The 23,050-nt window shown below is 43.1% G+C and overlaps 1 protein-coding gene across 1 annotated transcript in view; it reads right to left on the bottom strand.

The window, feature by feature from the left end:
* Nucleotides 1-10,849: 10,849 nt before the first annotated feature.
* The window catches only part of KCNB1 (potassium voltage-gated channel subfamily B member 1), a 127,046-nt gene continuing 114,845 nt past the window's right edge, over nucleotides 10,850-23,050 (bottom strand). Inside the window, exon 3 of the mRNA XM_073682635.1 lies at nucleotides 10,850-17,246. Within this exon, the coding sequence (XP_073538736.1) occupies nucleotides 15,207-17,246 (2,040 nt within the window). The 3' untranslated portion in view covers nucleotides 10,850-15,206. The remainder of the gene's footprint in view (nucleotides 17,247-23,050) is intronic.

Genomic DNA, 23,050 nt, shown 5'->3' with positions numbered 1-23,050 from the left:
ACCGCACCTACCACTACTCCCCAGTCCTCTTCTCACTGCCCTGAGACCTGCTCCGCCTGTGGGGAGCCATCCCATCCTAGCTGCCCATATCACCAGCCTCAGTGGACTGTAGCAGCGCTGGTGGCCCTCACCAGACACCACAGGTGGCGTAGTCGAAATACCACTCATCCTAAAAGAAGCCCATTATTTTTATGTGACAGCCCTGGGCACGGAACGGGTCTAGGCCACGACTGCATCCCCTCACCATCAGCTAGAGGCCTGGCTCCGAGTACCCCACCGTTCAGGGAGGGCGTCACACAATATCTCCCAATTGTCTTGAAATTGATCCTTAAAGTGAATGTTGACAGGGACTGATGCTGTATATAAATACATTCCCTGATGCTGTATATAAATGAATGGGTCCTGCGTAGATCATGGTGGTGTGATGTCATACAGAGACATGATGTGCCCTGCCAGTATGTTGGTGACGTGACATCTTATGTAGATAGGATGGAGTTGTCCTTCTTGTATTGGGGAATTTTGTCATATGGAGTCATCATGGATGTGTGCTGCCTCTATGTTGGTGGTGTGATGTCATATGGAGACATAATAGATGTGTCCTGCCTGTTTCATGGTGATGTGATGTCATAGAGACATGATATATGTGTCCTGCCTGTATCTTGGTGGTATGATCTCACATGTAGACATGATATATTTACCCTGACTGTATTTTGGTGGTGTGATGTCATATGGAGACATGATGGAGGTGTCCTGCTTGTATCATGATGTGAAGTTATATGTGGACACAGTGGATGGATCCTCCTCCTTCTACACAAGTCAGACAGAAGTGTTATGGGTGATAATCGCATGTCTTCTCATCATTTTTCCCCACCTTTCCTTTCATTGGTGCTGATTGATTGAGTGGTCCAACTATGTCCCTAGTCATGGGAATAGCAGGGGTCATCAGTGACTAAAAGGGATGGGAGGTCACCATTGTCTTCTTTGATTTGGGAGCATTCAGTAGTTATAGACAACTCCATATAACTGGAATTACCCTGGGTTGAAGGCAGTGGTCCTCAATGTGTTATGGTAACCATTAGGTCTTCTCTCTGGAGGAATCTGCTGTGAAATATTCCTTGATGGCCGGACATCATCAGCCCCTGCGCCCTGAGGATAACCAAGTTTCCTTGCATCTAGACAGAGTCAGGAGAGATGTGACTGCAATGTTTGTCTGGAAACAGTCATCATAGTGCAACTTCCTCTTATTATTTTCTATCTGTAATCACATTACCAGGGGCCACATGTTAATCCACTGCGGGATGTGAGATGGTGAATAGAGAAGAAGCTCCACACAGATATTAATGACTAAAAGGTCTAAGGAGTTCACCACCATATCATCAGTGACTTGTGTCCTGAGGTTCATCTCACGCCAAACACCATACCACGCCACTCGTTCTGTAATTGTCCTCCATGTTCAATTTTATATGATCATAAGTTACAGGTTCATATGAACTGAACTTTAGGCTCCTCTGCCCTGAGGCTAGGTAAAAACTATGATGGATCTGTCCTGCCTGTCTCATAGTGGCTTGATGCTGTATCATAGTAGTGTGACATTATATAGAGACATGATGGATGTGTTCTAACTGTATCGCGGTAATACTACATCATATGTCCTGCCTCTATCATGGTGAGATGATGCCCTATGGAGACATGGTTGATGTGTGTGCTTTGTCATGGTGGTGTGAGATCATATGGAGACCTGATAGATGCATCGTCTGCAGCTTGTACTAAGCAAGTGTAGGATCTCAGCATCAGCAGGGAGGATGGACATTGAGGAGCTGCCAATCAGGCTAGATGGGCGAAGAATCACAAGCAAAAGTTAGGAGGGACACTGAGGAGCTGTCAATCAGGCTGTGGGTGGAGATTCAGCAGCCAAAGAAAGGGACATAGCGAAGCCTTCAATTAGGCTTGGTGGAGAATCCGCAGCAGGGAGGGACAATGAGGAGTTGCCTATCATACTAGACAGAAGAGGATTCAGCAGAAGGGACCCTGCAGACCTGTCAATCAAGCAGTGGGTGGAGATTCAGCAGCTAAAGAAAGGGACATACAGTGGTGGCCAAAAGTATTGGCACTCCTGCAATTCTGTCAGATAATACTCAGTTTCTTCCTGAAAATGATTGTAATCACAAATTCTTTGGTATTATTATCTTCATTTAATTTGTCTTCAATGAAAAAAACACAAAAAGAATTGTCCTAAAGCCAAATTGGATATAATTCCACACCAAACCTAAAAAAGGGGGTGGACAAAAGTATTGGCACTGTTTGAAAAATCATGTGATGCTTCTCTAATTCGTGTAATTAACAGCACCTGTAACTTACCTGTGGCACCTAACAGGTGTTGGCAATAACTAAATCACACTTGCAGCCAGTTAACATGGATTAAAGTTGACTCAACCTCTGTCCTGTGTCCTTGTGTGTACCACATTGAGCATGGAGAAAAGAAAGAAGACCAAAGAACTGTCTGAGGACTTGAGAAACCAAATTGTGAGGAAGCATGAGCAATCTCAAGGCTACAAGTCCATCTCCAAAGACCTGAATGTTCCTGTGTCTTCCGTGCGCAGTGTCATCAAGAAGTTTAAAGCCCATGGCACTGTGGCTAACCTCCCTAGAAGTTGGCGGAAAAGAAAAATTGACGAGAGATTTCAACGCAAGATTGTGTGGATGGTGGATAAAGAACCTCGACTAACATCCAAACAAGTTCAAGCTGCCCTGCAGTCCGAGGGTACAACAGTGTCAACCCGTACTATCCGTCGGCGTCTGAATGAAAAGGGACTGTATGGTAGGATACCCAGGAAGACCCCACTTCTTACCCCGAGACATAAAAAAGCCAGGCTGGAGTTTGCCAAAACTTACCTGAGAAAGCCGAAAACGTTTTGGAAGAATGTTTTCTGGTCAGATGAGACAAAAGTAGAGCTTTTTGGGAAAAAGCATCAACATAGAGTGTACAGGAAAAAAAAGAGGCATTCAAAGAAAAGAATACGGTCCCTACAGTCAAACATGGCGGAGGTTCCCTGATTTTTTTGGGTTGCTTTGCTGCCCTCTGGCACTGGACTGCTTGACCGTGTGCATGGCATTATGAAGTCTGAAGACTACCAACAAATTTTGCAGCATAATGTAGGGCCCAGTGTGAGAAAGCTGGGTCTCCCTCAGAGGTCATGGGTCTTCCAGCAGAACAATGACCCAAAACACACTTCCAAAAGCACTATAAAATGGTTTGAGAGAAAGCACTGGAGACTTCTAAGGTGGCCAGCAATGAGTCCAGACCTGAATACCATAGAACACCTGTGGAGAGATCTCAAAATGGCAGTTTGGAGAAGGCACCCTTCAAATATCAGGGACCTGGAGCAGTTTGCCAAAGAAGAATAGTCTACAATTCCAGCAGAGCATTGTAAGAAACTCATTGATGGTTACCGGAAGCGGTTGTTCGCAGTTATTTTGGTTAAAGGTTGTGCAACCAAGTATTAGGCTGAGGGTGCCAATACTTTTGTCTGGCCCATTTTTGGAGTTTTGTGTGAAATGATCAATGATTTGATTTTTTGCTTCATTCTCTTTTAATTTTTTCACTGAAGACAAATTAAATGAAGATAATAATACCAAAGAATTTGTGATTGCAATCATTTTCAGGAAGAAACTGAGTATTATCTGACAGAATTGCAGGGGTGTCAATACTTTTGGCCACCACTGTAGAGGAGCCTTCAATTAGGCTTGGTAGGTGGAGATTGCGCAGCAGGGATGAAGGACCATGAGGAGCTGTCGATTAGGCTAGATGGGAGAGGATTGAACAGCAGAAGGGAGGAAGAACAATGAGGAATCTGTCAATCAGGCTGTGGGCGGAGATTCAGCAACTGAAAGGATGGACCAAGAAGCCTTTAATCAGGCTTGGTGGGTGCAGTTTCAGCAGGGAGGAGGGACACTATCCTGTATGTATAATAGTGTCAATATATAGATAAATCTTCAACAATAGTGTTAAAATTTCACTATTTTTCAAGATCTGCACTTGCTGTCAGTCAATATGCTGGCTTACATCAAGTGACTGATCTCACAGATCAGTCCGATTAACCATAGGTTGCTCACCACAGCACCTTATCATTACTAGAAGGTACCATGGAGTCATGGAGGAATCGCAGGAGAAACGTGAAAGCAAAATAGGTCTCTTCACTGTTCTGTTGTTTAAGTAGTTTTCTGAGTGTTGGGGCTTTTTTCAGACGTTTTCAACTAATTCATCAAATGCAAATTTAAAAAAGTTGCAAAGTTTGGCACGTTTAAAAGTCCCCCTTCCTGCAGTGATTTTATTGCTATTTTTGCGAAATAAGTTACTTTTTTATTTAGATAAAAATTCGCATAATGAGTAAAAGACAAAAAAGAGCGTTTTGAAAAGTCACAACATTTTTGTGCAACCCTAAAGTATTTTACAATTGGTGTAAATAGTTTGAGAAATGGGGGTCATAGTCTATGGGAGCGTGGCAGGCATTTTGTCACAGTGTTACTGCCCCCCTTAAGTGTGACTGGATCCTAATGGCCTCCATACACATTAGACTAATGTTGGCTAAACCCACTGATATTGATGGGTTAGGTTAGTTGACCGTCTAATGTGTATGGGGGAACCGACCGACTGATGGCCGGGGGATATGTCAATCGTTTATGTCCGATTTCAGACTGCCGATCGCATTGTTCTCCCTGAGATAAACCGCCGGCCAACATGTCAGTCGGCAGCTTTCTCATAGAGAACACAGGTGCGTTCGGCCAAATGAGCACTCTTATGTATGGGAGAGACGGCTGAGGTGGTGGTCAGCCGAAAAATCAGCCAAAGTACTGTTTGGTCGACAGCAATCTAATGTTCATGGCCAGCCTAAAGGTACAAGGGATATCATGTAAGAAGAAATTATTATTACCTATCCACAGGGTCCGATCGCTGAGACCCTTGGGGACTTCTGTGCCAGTTCAGATGGAGCAGCAGTGCACGTGTCGCCACTCCCTTCATTCTCTATGGGGATGAAGATAACTTCTTACTGGAAAACCCCTTTAAGTTATTGATTTGTCGAGAATGTTGCTAGAAGCAGCAATGAAAAACATTAGATGAGCTGGACCTACCTACAAAATAATCAGCCACAGCAGTTTGGCTCGTTACGGTATCACAACTCTCTGTAGTAGCAGAACCAGGTCAGAACTGTACATTAGGTGAAGGGTCTTACCTACCAGTAATAGGCGCGATACCTGGGAAGTTACCCTATGATGGTTTGTTGATTCATTTGTGGGTCATCTCTTCACCTCCATATATTCTGTTGACCACATTACAGAGGTGTAGGAAATGCAGCATGAAACATTGTGTCCATGACCCCTGAATAATGTGGCATTAGACCAGATATGTCACCAGATTTTACAATACAAATTGCATACATCATTCAAAACTCTTAGACCTGATATGGCTGGTGTACAGTACAGACCAAAAGTTTGGACACACCTTCTCATTTAAAGATTTTTCTGTATTTTCTTGACTGTGAAAATTGTACATTCACACTGAATGCATCAAAACTATGAATTAACACATATGGAATTATATACATAACAAAAAAGTGTGAAACAACTGAAAATATATCTTATATTCTAGGTTCTTCAAAGTAGCCACCTTTTGCTTTGATGACTGCTTTGCACACTCTTGGCATTCTCTTGATGAGCTTCAAGAGGTAGTCACCGGAAATGGTTTTCACTTCACAGGTGTGCCCTGTCAGGTTTAATAAGTGGGATTTCTTGCCTTATAAATGGGGTTGGGACCATCAGTTGTGTTGTGCAGAAGTCTGGTGGATACACAGCTGATAGTCCTACTGAATAGACTGTTAGAATTTGTATTATGGCAAGAAAAAAGCAGCTAAGTAAAGATAAATGAGTGGCCATCATTACTTTAAGAAATGAAGGTTAGTCAGTCCGAAAAATTGGGCAAACTTTGAAAGTGTCCCCAAGTGCAGTTGCAAAAACCATCAAGCGCTACAAACAAACTGGCTCACATGAGGACCGCCCCAGGAAAGGAAGAACAAGAGTCACCTCTGCTTCTGAGGATAAGTTTATCTGAGTCACCAGCCTCAGAAATCGCAGGTTAACAGCAGCTCAGATTAGAGACCAGGTCAATGCCACACAGAGTTCTAGCAGCAGACACATGTCTACAACAACTGTTAAGAGGAGACTTTGTGCAGCAGGCCTTCATGGTAAAATAGCTGCTAGGAAACCACTGCTAAGGACAGGCAACAAGCAGAAGGGACTTGTTTGGGCTAAAGAACACAAGGAATGGACATTAGACCAGTGGAAATCTGTGTTTTGGTCTGATGAGTCCAAATTTGAGATCTTTGCTTCCAACCACCGTGTCTTTGTGCGACGCAGAAAAGGTGAACGGATGGACTCTACATGCCTGGTTCCCACCAAGAAGCTGTTGGGGATTTATTCAAAATTTAAGGCATACTGAAATAGCATGGCTACCACAGCATCTTGCAGCGGCATGCTATTCCATCCGGTTTGCGTTTAGTTGGACCATCATTTATTTTTCAACAGGACAATGACCCCAAACACACCTCCAGGCTGTGTAAGGGCTATTTGACCAAGAGGGAGAGTGATGGGGTGCTACGCCAGATGACCTGTCCTCCACATTAACCAGACCTGAACCCAATCGAGATGGTTTGGGGTGAGCTGGACCGCAGAGTGAAGGCAAAAGGGCCAACAAGTGCTAAGCATCTCTGGGAACTCCTTCAAGATTGTTGGAAGACCATTTCCGGTGACTACCTCTTGAAGCTCATCAAGAGAATGCCAAGAGTGTGCAAAGCAGTCATCAAAGCAAAAGGTGGCTACTTTAAAGAACCTAGAATATAAGACATATTTTCAGTTGTTTCACACTTTTTTGTTAAGTATATAATTCCACATGTGTTAATTCATAGTTTTGATGCCTTCAGTGTGAATGTACAATTTTCATAGTCATGAAAATGCAGAAAAATCTTTAAATGAGAAGGTGTGTCCAAACTTTTGGTCTGTACTGTACATACTGTCAAAAATCCATGTCAGAGGCTATATACTCCTGATATTAAAATTAGCATTCATGAGACCAGCTAACAGTGAGAACTCATGAGTCCAAGTCTATTTAATTTCCAATTGTCCAGCCTGATATCTGCAGCTTGTACTGTGCTCAGTACTGTAGTATCTCAGCATCAACAGGGAGGAAGGACACTGAGGAACTGTCAATCAGGCTAAATTGTCGGAGATTTAGCAGCATAAGGGGAACACTGAGGAGCTGTCAAACAGGGTAGGTAGGTATAGATTCAGCAGCAGTGAGGAGGGACACTGAGAAATCTTCAATCATGGTTGGTGGGTGGACATGCAGCATCAGCAGAAGAGTGACACTGAGGAGCCTACAGTGAGGCTTGGTGGGCAGATATCGAGTTTGGACTTCCATAGGAGATCAAACAAAAATTCTGACAGATTTGTAAAGCAAGTACCATCAGGTCCCTATTATCGGTATAAGTGATCTATTTAAAGGGGTATTCTCAAGTTGGCAGTTATTGCTTATACATGAGATAGAGAATACCTTTTCAATTGCGGAGGGTCCAACTGTTGGGACCCGTACTGATCACGAGAATCCCAATGCCGCTCCATTCACTAGTAAGCGGTCCGACTGAGAATGGAGCATTATTAGTGCACATGATCGACCACTGTTCCCATTCACAAGGGGTTCCTCAGAGTCCTACTATGGGGATCGGTAGGTGTCCCAGAGGGTGGACCACTAGCGATCAGGAGGTTAGCGTTCAAACTTGAAAATATACGTTTACTAATGCGCTGTTTGTATTGTGAAAGTTGACGACAGATTCACTTTAAGGCACGTTGACACGTTCAGTATTTAACATCAGTATTTGTAAGCTAAAACCAGGAGTGGAATGATCAGAAGAAAAGTAGAAAGAAATAGAAACACGTAACCACTTCTGCATTTTTCACCTATTCCTGGTTTTGGCATACACATACTGATGTAAAATACTGACCAAATATTGAATGTGTGAACGTGTCTTAAGGCAACTGAGAGACCATCACATTTTTTTCATGAAAATTATGTACACCATTAGAGAAAATCGATAGACCTCATTCTAATCATTGAGATCTCCTGGTGTCTGTTGTGTGACAGATCTGGCACTGCTGGTAATTTCGGTGTTCTGCTCCCATGATGGTAAAGAATATTGGAATAAAGGCTTTGTCCACATCTACAGGGGAGGCTGAATTAGATAGAATGACAGACAAAGTGCCAGAAATCTGAGTGACCCCATTATATCCGTAGTGTGATGGATTCGTCCCCTGCATGATTTTGTATTCCAATAAAGGAACAGAAAAATTTAATTAAAAATGCAGATCCAGATATAAGTGACCCGCATTGGCCCCTCTTTGCAAGGGAAACGCGCAGTCTAAAACTAAAGGGAGTCTGGCGCCACCAAAATACAATTTAAATAGCACACAGTCATATGGGGGACTTAACCCACATATACAAATCCTACCTTTACTGTATAAAACTGTCCCTCTGATGTCCAAAAAATGGCTAATCAGGGTGCTTGGCGCACTCATGGTGTGACCAAGTACCTTCAGTACACTGTCCCACGCCTTGAATTTGGATAACGCCGCTCCCTATCTTGTGCTGGGCAGCTTGCCCAGAGTTGGCGCTGCCTTAGAAGAAAGCTGGTACTATAGCGTTCACTCACTCTCCAAGTTCTTAGATTGAGGCATGTATGTACACAGCTCTCTCATCTCTGCTGCAGCCGCTCTACTACAGGTTCATGTGGCCGCAGGAGAGGAGAGAGCTGTATGCGTTAGGTCTGATCTGGGAATTCTGGCAGTGAGAGACCGCAAACAATAGCCTTCTAATAAGACAAATCAGTGCCATCAATAACCAGAGAAATAGTCAGTGGTATCCAAATTCAGGGGGCAGAACGGTTCACTGAAGCTGATTGGCCACACCGTACCCTGATTAGCATAAGGGAATAGTTAGAGTTTTTTTGCACAATAGAGAGGCAAATTTATACAGTAAAGGAAGGTTTTGTAAAGGGGCCAAGTGCCTCGTAAGACTATGTGCTTACCTTAAATTGTGTTTTGGGGGTGACAGAATCCCTTTAAAAGTAATTCTCTGAAATGGGGTTTTCCACTACGATGATATTCATGACCTATCACAAAAAAATTGGATATCGCTAAGGGAACAATTAAATGTATAACATAAAATCCCCTTAAGAGCCTAATATTAATTGATATGCATTAAAAAATCCAAAACCCTAATAAACACAGACAAATTACCAAAGGGGAATATCCCCAAATCAGGATAAGCTGGCACAATGCAAATCAAAAGTGCCTTACTAAAAAATAGGTCGATCACCAGAGGGCTATATATCCCTATGTATGTATTAGACCCTAATTGATATATACCTGCCTACCCGCAAAGGTTGGCACCCTAGAGTTATAGCGACAGTGGCACCCACGCTACCCTATCAAGTGGCTTGCTACCCTATCAAGATGTGATCATTATCAGCCTCCTGAAGAACCTTTTGATGGAGAAACACGTTGAGGCAAATACAATAGCGTCATATGGATAAGTACCTTTTTTCTGTTTAGCCCCATGTACCTGCCTGCAGTATTATTAGTTATATGGCCCTTAATCATATTAAACAATTTATCTATAGGGTATCCTAGGATTAGTCGTCGAGGAGCGTGGGGGCCGCTGTCACTCCTTGAGAAAGCCAAGGGCGAAACGTACGTCGGAGTCATGGAGTCTTGTATCGCATGCTATCTTTCTCTTTTATGGTATGTTGCTTTTGTAATATGTATATGCAGTGTATCTATTTAAGTATTTATACATTTATTGGTCTATTTGATGCACATATGCTACATTTCATTTTATATGCGACTAATGTAATGAGAACATAGCCATTAACCCCTTCCACATATAAGTCTTATGTATATGTTTGTTGTGATCTTTCTTATTTTTCTGTGCATTGCTCCCCACCATTTTAATATATTTTAATTGCATGTATTAATAAAATCTATACCTTTTAATATATTTTTATGTTTTGTCTGTGGTCATTCACTCTTTTGTGTAGTTATATAACTCTAGGGTGCCAACCTTTGCGGGTAGGCCAGTATAGGCCTAATAGATAGGGATATATAGCCCTCTGGTAATCGGCCTATTTTTTAGTAAGGCACTTTTGATTTGCATTGTGCCAGTTTATCCTGATTTGGGGGTATCCCCCTTTGATAATTTGCTTGTCTGTGTTTTTTTTTTTTTTTTTTAATGCATATCAATAAATATTGGGATTTTAAGGGGATTTTTCTGAACTGTCCTGAGGATAAGGATATCAGATCAGCGGAGGACCATCACCTGGCTCCCCAACCGATCAGCTGTTACCATAAACAGTGCATGAAGCGGAACACCACTACGCAGTCAAAATTTTTATTGGCCACTCCCGGGTACTACAGATCAGCTCCTAATATTTGAAGATGAGCTGATTTTCAATATACAGGGAGTGCCGGACCTCACTGATATATGGATGATGTATCCTAAGATAGGTCATTAATAAAGTGTAGTTTGAAGACACCTTTATCTTCTACGGGGTCAGTGTTGTGAGCATGCTCCGTGATAATAAATAATAATAGTAAATGATAGTAAATAATCTACATTATCTACAGTACTGTGAGCATGCTTGGTGTCATGTACTTTGTTCACTGTGCAGCAAGGGGGAGGAGGTGAGCTGTCATCAGGAATCTACCCCTGAGAACAAGTCCTTCTGTAATGATCAGACTGGGCATCATTTGTGATTTAATATTCATTATTAAACATTACAAGGACATGGATTCCATTCTCCACAAAGAGGAAATAAAAAACAGAGCAGCCGAAGAGCCCCGAAACACGTCTGACCAACGCGAACACGTGTGACACATATTGCATATATTGATGATAACAGTCCCGTCACGAGACGCTCTCTCCCTCCACATTATTGGCTACAAGGGTCTCCTCATTTCCAGCTCCGCTCTGCAGTACAAAGGACGAGTCCACTTTCTCCAGAGGATGTAGGACCACACATCATGGGACTTAAAAACAACCAGAAATGGAACTTTTCACATTAAAGAAAGAAATTCACTAGATTGTTGTCAGAAAACCACTCTGTAGTTGCTGGTGTGACCCCAGACTTCATATGTTATCACTTAGTGCCGTGTACATCCACAACACATTCCCCAAGGTGCCTCCTGTGCCCATGTCAGTGGCCAAACACATGCCCGCGATTCATTGGAACTATTGAAATCACTGAGGCATGGGGAGCTGTGTGCCTCGGGGCAATGTGGCTCCTTTGTGAGGCAGGACAGGACTTCTCCACTGCAGGCTTGTACATTGTAGACTAAAGTCGTAAAGTCTTGGCCCCATTCACGGGTTCCACCTGGGGCCCTCGATATGCAATGAAAAATGCAGCAATTGAATATCGTCTATCCGGTCTCCACTGTGTGTGCATTGTGATGGCAGACATTAAAAATTTCTTAACATCACCTCACGAGGAAACAGAAAACACCACATATGTCTGTGGCCATGTTGGCGACACATTGTAACGACTCACATCGTAGTTTTTTATTCTTTATATATAGATTATGTAAAATAAAATTTGAATGACTATGTAAAAAAATAAATCTTTTTTACCTCGGCTGCGAGAACTGAAATCTGATGATCATCAGGGGATTCGGTGCCACCTGTCTACTTTGTTTGACTGTTTGCCCACCTCATCATTCTCTAGGTGACTACTGGCTCCATTTCTCCATGTGACTTCTGGCATAAATTTTTCTGTCCTCAGTGTGATCATTACCCCTCAGTTCCCTTTGAGACAACTTACAATACAACCTATAAATCTCCTCTTTGGCCACCATTAGTCACAACTTGCCTGTGTGACAACTGGAGCCCTTTTGTGTAACCACTGATCCCCGAATCCTTACTATTAGGCCACAGCTCCACTATCAGTATTTGGTCAGTATTTTTTCTCAGGAGTGGGAGCCAAAACCAGGAGTGGGTGATAAATGCAGAATTGGTGACTTGTTTCTATTATACCTTTTCTCTGATTGTTCCTCATCTGGTTTTTGCTCCCACTCCTGAGAAAAAATACTGACCGAGTGGGGCTGTGGCCTTAGTCTCAAATCCTCTACTATCTGGTCTCCTGCTTGACCACTTACATGTCCTCTGTGCCCATTAATTCTGCCCCTATCCCTTCATTTTCTGTGTGAATGCTGGCCCTGCCCCCAGTGCCTTTGTGTGACCATTAATACCTTTTGTATACTCCATCCGGCCACTGACATCTCTTCGTTCTTCTGCATGATCAGTACCCCTTGTTGCTCCTACTGGTCTTGCCCTCAATGGCGTGGGTGCTTTGGTTGTGTGTGCAGGACTCCAAGTGGGAGTTGGTCAGATGCTTTGCACTTTATGGCTTGGATGCAGACTCCGGTTAAGAATTTTATGGTCACCTTCGAGCAGTAGCCACATTGGAATAGTTCCATATTCTGCAAGTATGGAACCTTCCTTCTGCTTTACTTACCCTACACTGATCATACAGTCAATGCCAAGGCGTAGGTGGAATAGGTGTGCAATTGGGGTGGATGTTTTATTTGTACAGAAGATCGCACACTGGTAAAGCTGTGGGTATGGGTAGCCAGTGAGAACTGTCCGATAATCAGCCCAACAAAGTATTCACAAGAACAATCTATTCTGATCACAAGCATGCCAGTGATTTGACAATGAGCAAAATGTTTGTTCGTTGGCTTATTTCAGCTTAAATTCAGCCTAGAAGATTATGGTTGATGCCCCAAGTAAATAGGAATGTGCTGCCATTTGTACCCATACGGTTTACATGGTTGATTGCTGCTTGTTATGGACAGAAATCTGTCCTTGTAGTCTACACCAAAAAAGGGTGTAACAATGGTAGTGTGAGTGCAGCTCTAAATGTGACTAGAGTATAAGATATGATGTAAGAGTAGAATTGTGATTGCAGCCCTGGATGTGACTGATGTAGGGCAGCTCGGTTGCTCATTGGTTAGCGATGTATCTTTGCAGCACTGGGGTCCTGGATTTAAATCCCACCATGGACAACATCTACAAGCAGTTTGTGTGTTCTCCCCATGTTTGTGTGGGTTTCCTCTCACCCTCAAAAGCCAAATTGATATGGAATTTACACTGTGAAACCTAATGTGATGATGTCGATGTCTGTACAGAGATATTACATCAATGGCAATAAATAAGCGAATAAACTAAATTAATGTAAAGGCTCATTTAGAGGAGCCGATAATCGGGAATTAATGCTTGTTTGCCAATTTATCGGCCAACATGCCAACACATGATGAATGAGCAAAATGCTTATTCATTGGGTGACTGGATCGTACATGCCAGCAATAAAATCATCGTTATGTGTAAACAGGGAATGTGCTGCCGAGGACAATGATATTCTATGCACACAGAACAATTGTTTTGTGTGCATAGAAGTCTGGTTGACCTGTCTGAACAAGCCATTAAACAACCACCGATGGGCTTGTTTGAAGCCGATTAGCGGTCATTTAACGACCGCGATAGGCAAGTGAAAATGCTTAAGACATGACGTAACAACGATAGGTCATGGTGACACGAGCCTATATTCTCTCATCAGAGAGAATCGGGTCGACTACGTCTATCACGGTCTGATCAGACTGTAATCATAGTGTGATCCAACTTTCTCAGATGAGGAGAAAATGGGGAAAAAAAATTCTCCACCTTCTCCATTCTAACAGTCCGTGAAAATCGAACTGCCTTCAGATGTCATCCGGGTACAGTCCCATGTTTTCCACGGACTCACTGACTTGCATGGCTGAGTGAAATTCCAATATCGGATCAAACTCGGGCAAGGTGCATTTTTTTTAGACATGTGCACGATCCCATAGAATATTGGTCCGAATGCAAACCGATGTTTTGTCGGATCGCACTTCCACCGAAAATATGGAGATGTGCATGAACCCTTATTGCGAGTGCAGCACTGGAGGATAGTGAAAGTAGTTGAGTGTATGGCAAGTAAAGCAGAGGATTTCATCACACGTAGGTCATCATATCTGGTGCTGAGAAGTGCCAGAATTTTAGAACATCTGGTTGTCTACATGTCCCAAGATTTCCCATAGTGGTGGCTCACTGCACGGGGCAGTTTTCATGTTGCCAGTTATGTATGTGCCTGTTCTGCAGAAAACTATAACTAATGAGAAGAGTTCTGTGTGCCCTGTGTAAGATATCTCTCTACTCATTACATAGAGAGAGATAGAGGTGGATAAGGAGGCAGGTGGTCTCTTCCAGGACATCTCTATCATCACTACCCAGAGAACACCGCATATCCACATGCAGGGGCCGAGAGGTGGGAAAGGTGAAACTGTATCTGTCACTGGAATAATTTAAAATGGCAGAAAACTAATGGAGTTCATTTGAGAGCCGCAGAACCCACTGTACAATAGCAGCACAAGGGCCCCAGTGTAATGGGTGAGACCTCGGAGGCCATTCTTAGCAGTCATTCCTTACGAAAGAACATAGAGGCACAAATGAAGGGGACTATTACTTAAAGTGCTGCGGCTCCAGCTCCTCCAGCCGACAGTGTGCAAAAAATGAGAAAAAGAAAGACATCCCTAGATATGAAGGATTCGTGCAGCTACAGATGTAGAAAATGTGACGAGGACCCTCCGCTCTAGAACACACAGGCTCTAGAACATTCCATTAGAAATGCTGAATGATAGTAACAGCAGGAGCGAGGGCAATGCACAGTACAATCTCCTACAAATGGCGACAACTGGTGCAACTCACCACGAGTGAGCTTGAAAGACAGCGGAGGAGCTCAGCCATGTGCTCCCCAGAAATGTGGTGTCCACTGACCACAGTGAGATGTTTCAATAACAGGTCCCTTCACCATGAATGAACACAGTGTATACAATGACATAAAGAGCAGGACATCTTAACTAGGGTATTTTTGGTCACAATGGCTTTCAAGAAAGAAGTTCAGTAAAGGAGATCAAATCAATCAATCTGAGTTGTCAGTGCCATCTCCAGCATGGTGCAGACCAGCCATCAGTCAGTGTGAGAGGAGGCCATGCAGAAGCTCATGGTGCATGTATGAACAATCCTGCCTGTGTCACATCCGGGGCTCGTGTGTGTGTGAACGTCCACCTCCACCTGGTAACACATGGACCTCTGGTGAAATATGGTTGTCCATCTTGACAGGCTCCATATTCCCCCGGCTACTTCCAGTAATCCCTTCTGAAGAGTAAATGCAGTTGTGTCCTAGGAATCGCGCTGAACTCGCAAGTGCGACGCTCTCGAGGTGATTCTTTTCTGTTCTGTGAAGGGTCTCCCTTTGTTTTCGATGACCACTATTTGTTATGTTAAATTTTGGGCTCATAGTGCCCAGCAACTGTTTGGAGGGGCAAGAATCTAAGCCATCAAGCAGCTGACCCTCATCGTCTGTGTCGGCGTCTATGTACTTATTTACATTAGCATCATGAAAAGTGAAAGCTATTGCCATGTGTTTTTCCGGAGACCTGGACGGCGTTCTCGCACTTGCCGTCGTGTACTGAGACGTTTCAGGACTACGAATGGACTGCTCAGAGAAGTAAGTGCTATCTAACTTTCCCTGCCCCAGTCTGTGCTCAGAAGGGCTCATTATGTTCGGTGCAGGTACTAATGTCCGTGTGTCACCTTCCAAAAAGTTGACCTTCAAAGATCTTAGCATGAGGGGGTTTTTCATTTTGACCAAACTTTTTGGACTTTCTAAAATATATGCCGAATGGCGATTCCTCTCAGCCCTTGGGCTGATTTGAGTGAAGCTTTCACCACTGATGTCCATAGACAGTGGCCGATCACTAGGTGTGTCTTGTCCTGGATTTATGTTAGTTTTGTATGGCAAAATTGCCATTGGACTATGTGAAAACCTGCTAGATTCTGGAAAGTCAGCAGTGCAACTTATAAAGCTGTCTATGCTGGACATGCTCCTCATATCAATGATGCCCTCCTTGTGAGTGGTGAGCAGTGGCACAGGTAGGCAAGGGATGTGTCCCATTTCCAGCTCTTCTACCTTTTTTCCAGACTGGTTGGAATCTTTAGAGTTGAGGACTGGTTGGGACTGAGTTTTTGCCATTTTGTTGTAGATATCTTCCAACTGCTGAACATTGAGATGTTGTGGACTGGAACAAGAGCGGGTCTTCTCTGGAGAGCCTTGTTCTTTTGCATCAAAAGACTTGTTAGAACTTGTTTCAGATAGGGTTCTCTTTGTCCATTTCCACTTGCTGGGGGATAAATGGTTATCCTGCACCTTCTCTTTCTTTCCTGTCTCATCTTCAGTCTTTTCAACCACTACATCCATCAGTTCTATGCTGCGGGCAAAGGCATCTTTCATGTTCATGGAAACGATGCTGCCGTTGCGCTTAGCCCTTTCCAGAGCTTCTCGACGTTTAATGGCTTTTTCCTGACGTTTCTGTTCTTTGTAGAACTCTGAGAAATTATTTACAATGATGGGAATTGGAAGGGCAATCACCAGCACACCAGCAATGCAACACAACCCCCCAACTATCTTACCCAGCAGAGTTTTTGGATAGATGTCGCCATAGCCCACTGTGGTCATGGTGATGGTAGCCCACCAGAAGGATGCTGGGATGCTTTTGAATTTTGTATCATCCTCGTCCTTTTCTGCAAAGAATACCAAACTAGAAAAGATCATGATTCCCATAGCTAAGAACAGAATGAGAAGCCCCAGTTCATTGTAGCTCCTTCGTAATGTGAACCCTAAAGATTGCAGCCCCGTTGAATGTCTGGCCAGTTTCAGGATTCGTAGTATCCTCATGATGCGGAAAATTTGGACCACCCGTCTCACATTCTGGAACTGAAGTACACTTTTGTTTGATTCTGTGAGGAATATTGTGACATAGTATGGGAGGATTGCTAACAGGTCAATAACATTAAGTGGTCCCTTAAAAAACTTCCATTTGTTAGGTGACGACAGGAATCTCAGCAAGTACTCCATTGTAAACCAAGCGATACAAACTGCTTCCACATGTGCCAACTGGGGGTTGTCTGTCGTTTGCCCAAACTCATCGATACCTTGTAGTTCTGGAAGGGTGTTTAGTGACAAGGCAATTGTAGATAAGACGATGAATAGGATAGAAATGATTGCCAATATCTGTAACAAAAACAGAGAAGAGCAGATTAGTCACAATCTGTTTTAGTAAACTGGACACCGTATGAACTGATGAATAAAGGAACGGACGAGCATATGAACCAATAACTGCAAGAACTAACAAGTGTACAAACTGACGAGCATATGAACTGGAAAAGCAAGTAAGCAGATGAGTGTGTGAACTAATGGATGTATGAACTGATTGTGACAGTAGGAAGAGCAGGACATATGAACTAATTTTAATAATTGTAGTAATAAGTGGGTTTATGTACTGATAAATGCCAGAACTGTCAGGCGTATGAACAATTAAATGTATAAACATATGATTGTATCAGCAGAAAATTGCATGAAATTATTGACTGTTGGATCTGACAGGAGTATGAACAGAAGACTGTTGGAGCCGAGGGGTGTATGAACTGATATCTGTTAGAACTGATAAGTGTGTGAACTGATATCTGTTGGAATTGATGTGTGTATGAGCTGATGATTGTTGGAACTTATGGGTGTATGAGCTGATGATTGTTGGAACTTATGGGTGTATGAGCTGATGATTTTTGGAACTTATGGGTGTATGAGCTGATATATGTTGGAACTTATGGGTGAATGAACTGATATATGTTGGAACTTATGGGTGTATGAACGGATATCTGTTGGAATTCAGCAATGTATGAACTGATCACTGTTGGAACTTAAAGGGAGTATGAAGAAATGACAGTTAGAACTGAAGAGTGTTTGGAAATGATGACTGTTGCAACCAATGGGTGTATGAACTGATAACTGTGGCTACTAACATGTCCATGGGCTTATGACTGTTGGAACTGATGGATGTATGAAGTGATGACTGTTGCAACCAAAGGGTGTATGAAGAGATGACTGTTAAAACTACAGGGTGTATGAACTGATGACTACTAGAAATGAAGTGTGTATGAACTGAAGGGTGTTGAAACTGAAGGGTGTTTGGAACTGATGACTGTTGAAACTGATGGGTGTATGAACTGATAACTGTTGCTACTGACAGGTGCATTAACTGATGACTGTTAAAATTGACCGATGTATGAAGTGATCAGTATATGAACTTATAACTATAGACTTGAAAAGAGGGACTATAACTTTAACCCTATGTACACCAAGGAAAAAAGGCTATCAGCCTCTGGGCTAGTAAAATCACTCTACCTCGCCCCGCCCCATTTTTCCCCACAGATTGCAGCCCACCACTGTCCACTGTCCAGGAGGAATAGTTTGTGATCAACGAGGGCCCATTTTAACAAGTAGCGATTGTCTCAAGTAGAGAATATTTTATAATTTTGACTAGTTGTACCACCACCTCCAGGAATCCAGGAGCAGTGAAGGTTGCAGCTGCCCATCTACCTCTAGCAATTACTAAAGAAAGCTGTCACAGCATGGAGCAGTCTTCATGTTTTCCCCCATGGAAGGTTGTTTCCCCCGCTTGCCCATGACTGGACTTGTCACCTCCAGCCGTGTGATGAAGACTTCTTAGATCTATGAGCATGAACTGAAGGCCTCATTATCCTGCAGCTTGTGGAATCTCTGCCCTTAAATCTTCATTGTCACTTACACCTATAAGTAGAAAGATCACAATGATCTGCTTATCCCGGGAGTGGCGTCAATGCTGCTATATTCTGCCTCCTGTGCCGGGGATCTCATTTATCACTGGTCTGTATTACAGTCTTGGTGATCCGATTATCCCCCAAATACAAGTCAACTGAAGTCTTACTTCATTAACGCTTCAGGGGCCACAAGCAAAAAATAGCAACCGCTACTGTGTCAAACCTCTAGGACATATTTATTCATGGGGCCATGTTCACGTCACATTCTATGTTTATGTTTTGCGTATATGCCGGGAAGATTAATGTCTTCATAAGGCTCCATTAGTCAGATGAAGGCCAAAGAGTTTTTCTGTCATAAACGTTAATCCGATGCCAAATGATCAATGTGAATATCACCTAAGATTTTCCATCTCAAGAAATGTCATAACTGGAGACGTACGAGAATGCCACTTCACCCCAGCTGTGGACACTATTCCCACCGACGTCCACCTTTTGGGACCCAGACCTCCACACTGTTTGACTAGGAGTCATTAGGATTTAAAACACATGTACGTGTAAATAAAACAAAAATATCACACATTTAGGCATGAAAATTGCTCATTCTCATCCCAGCAGCAAACATATGTTGCTCCCACAAATGTCCTACAAGTGCCCCACAAAAGTGTAGGATATGCTGCTCGCTAGTTATTTGCTGGACGTCCAGCTTTAGGTATCACTGAAGACTTGGCTTTTCCGAGACCTCGCTGAACTGTCCACATACGCACAAGGCCCATAATCTGCTTTACCCGATGAAGCAGCCAGATGGCTCTGGCACCTCTCCTATTGTCAAGACACCACCAACGGCAAAAAAACAGATGTGATCATGACCCTGCCACTCATGATCACTGTACATATGATGTCTAAGTATAGAAGACGAGGAGCAGGAGAACTCACAATGCATCTCCAAAACAACCCGAATTAATCTGCTCCGATCACGGCCATACATCCTCATAAATGTAGTCAGCAAAGACTGGTACTGACAGGTATGGGCTGCCCTCTCCACACAATGACCATTTCCAGTGTCATGATGGACATTTGTTAACACTGCTTGTGCCAGGACATGTGTGTCAGAACAATCTGCTGGGATGAACACGTCCCAGGTCAGAGTTGTTCCCCACAACACGCTGCATGTGTGCCCCATCAATGATCTGTACTATATTGAATTTTCCAAAATAATCTGTGTCACCCACCCATGAGCTACAGGGGATGGCGCTGGGACTTTTCTCCAGTAGCCTCAGCATTTCCTTTGGCCCGATTGCTCTGCAGAGCTCATTTTGCTGCTCAGCAGAGGACAGCTAAGGGTAAGTGTAATAGGATTGCAGTTGCTATATAGAGCCATGTAAGCCAGGAAGTGATCCCAGGGAAACAAAACCTTGTCCAGCAGCCGGATGTGGTCAACCCTGTAGATTTTTCATTCTTGATATGAGACCGCACTTTCCACAATATAACCACACATAAATCACAATTCTAGTGTCTGGCACAAAGTCAGAGGGTGAACTGGCTGCCATGAGATCTGCAGCTGAATGCTACTGCACTAAATATCACCACTTGGCCAGGTCTGACTACTCCATCACAGGGGAGGCGACAGCTAAAGGTGTCTAGAACCAATAAGTAAGAAGTTTCCGTCATTAGGAGTCACTGAGGCTGCAGGAATAATCTTCTCATTCCATCAGAGAGATGTATTAATAGCAGTTCTAGTGTCGATACGAGGCCTCCCGCAGCTGTGGATGTCTCTGTGCACAATGGCTGCCCTGAGCTCCCCGCCTGTGTCTCAGGGGTACCAAGGGACAAGTTCACATATTACAACCCCTGGCAAAAATTATGGAATCACCGGGCTCGGAGGGTATTCATTCAGTTGTTTAATGTTGTTGAAAAAAAGCAGATCACAGACATGGCACAAAACTAAAGTCATTTCAAAAGGCAACTTTAGGGCTTTAAGAAACACTAAAATAAATCAAGATAAAAAATGTGGTACTCAGTAAGGGTATTTTTTTCAGACCAAGCAGAGGGAAAAAATTATGGAATCACTTAATTCTGAGGAAAAAAATATGGAATCATGAAAAACAAAAACACAAAAGAACACTCCAATACATCACTAGTATTTTGTTGCACCACCTCTGGCTTTAATAACAGCTTGCAGTCTCTCAGGCATGGACTTAATGAGTGACAAACAGTACTCTTCATCAATCTGGCTCCAACTTTCTCTGATTGCTGTTGCCAGATCAGCTTTGCAGGTTGGAGCCTTGTCATGGACCATTTTCTTCAACTTCCACGAAAGATTTTCAATTGGATTGAGATCCGGACTATTTGCAGGCCATGACATTGACCTTATGGGTCTTCTTTCAAGGAATGTTTGCACAGTTTTTGCTCTATGGCAGGATGCATTATCATCTTGAAAAATGATGTCATCATCCTCAAACATCCTTTCAATTGATGGGATAAGAAAACTGTCCAAAATAGTAAACTTGGGCATTTATTGAAGATGTAATGACAGCCATCTCCCCAGTGCTTTTACCTGACATGCAGCCCCATATCATCAATGATCATCAATGACTGTGGAAATTTGCATGTTCTCTTCATGCAGTCATCTTTATAAATCTCATTGGAACGGCATCAAACAAAAGTTCCAGCATCATCACCTTGCACAATGCAGATTCGCGATTCATCACTGAATATGACTTTCATCCAGTCATCCACAGTCCACGATTGCTTTTCCTTAGCCCATTGTAACCTTGTTTTTTTCTGTTTAGGTGTTAGGGTATGTGCACACGATGCAGAAATGAAGCAGAAAATTTCTGCATCATTTCTGCATCTCCCTGGCAGAAAAAACGCATGCAGATTGTGCATGCGTTTTTCCTGCAGAATACATGCGGAATACATGCGGATTCACATGCGTACCCACATGTGTTAACGCATGTGTTTCCACATGCGGACTGACAAGCACTTTCCAAGCGATAGCATCACTTGGAAAGTGCTTGACAACTAGGTCACACTATATAAATCCATGCAAAAGGCATGGATTTATATAGTGTGACCGTAAAAATAAAAAAATAAAGCTATACTTACCCCCGATCCCCCGCCGCGTGTGCTGTCGCGCTCGTCCTGGCTTCTTCCGGGTTGCCGGCATCTCGCGAGACAGCCTGTGGTCACATGACCGTGACGTCATCTCAGGTCCTGGAAGGAGAAGCGCTGCAGGGGCCGCCGGACAGGTGAATATAAACTTTATTTATTATTTTATTCTTTTTTTTACAGGTACAATGGTACCGAGGTCTGGATGAGAGTCTTCTCTCCTCCAGAACTGGGTACCATACGCACATAGAGACGCATATTATCCGCTTGTACAAATGTACAGACACGGATTCTATGCGTCTCAATGCAAGTCAATGGCGGCGCTTCCGCTGCGCTTCCGCAAAATTAATGAACATGCTGCGGATTTATTTGCGCTGCAGAAACGCTGCGGAAAAATCCACAGCATGTGCATTGACATTGCGGAATGCCATTGGGGACCATGGGGTGCGGATTACCATGCGCTTTTGATGCGTTTCCGCTGCGGAAATTCCGCAGCATAAACGCATGAAAAACGCATCGTGTGCACGCAGCCTTAATGATGGCTTTTGTTTAGCTTTTCTGTATGTAAATCCCATTTCCTTTAGGTGGTTTCTTACAGTTCGGTCACAGACATTGACTCCAGTTTCCTCCCATTCGTTCCTCATTTGTTTTGTTGTGCATTTCCTGTTTTGGAGACATATTGCTTTAAGTTTCCGGTCTTGACGCTTTGATGTCTTCCTTGGTCTACCAGTATGTTTGCCTTTAACAACCTTCCCATGTTGTTTGTATTTGGTCCAGATTTTAGACACAGCTGACTGTGAACAACCAACATCTTTTGCAACATTGCGTGATGATTTACCTTCTTTTAAGAGTTTGATAATCCTCTCCTTTGTTTCAATTGACATCTCTCGTGTTGGAGCCATGATTCATGTCAGTCCACTTGATGCAACAGCTCTCCAAGGTGTGATCACTCCTTTTTAGATGCAGACTAACGAGCAGATCTAATTTGATGCAGGTGTTAGTTTTGGAAATGAAAATTTACAGGGTGATTCCATAATTTTTTCCTCAGAATTAAGTGATTCCATAATTTTTTTCCCTCTGCTTGGTCTGAAAAAAATTACCCTCACTGAGTACCACATTTTTAATCTTGAT

This window comes from Phyllobates terribilis, unplaced genomic scaffold (assembly GCF_046119375.1).
Source record: "Phyllobates terribilis strain yellow unplaced genomic scaffold, ASM4611937v1 Scaffold_5__5_contigs__length_657084704, whole genome shotgun sequence".
NCBI classification, from domain to species: domain Eukaryota; kingdom Metazoa; phylum Chordata; class Amphibia; order Anura; family Dendrobatidae; genus Phyllobates; species Phyllobates terribilis.
Note: the sequence above shows the minus strand (reverse complement) of the source record. Positions and strands in the feature narration are given on the sequence as shown.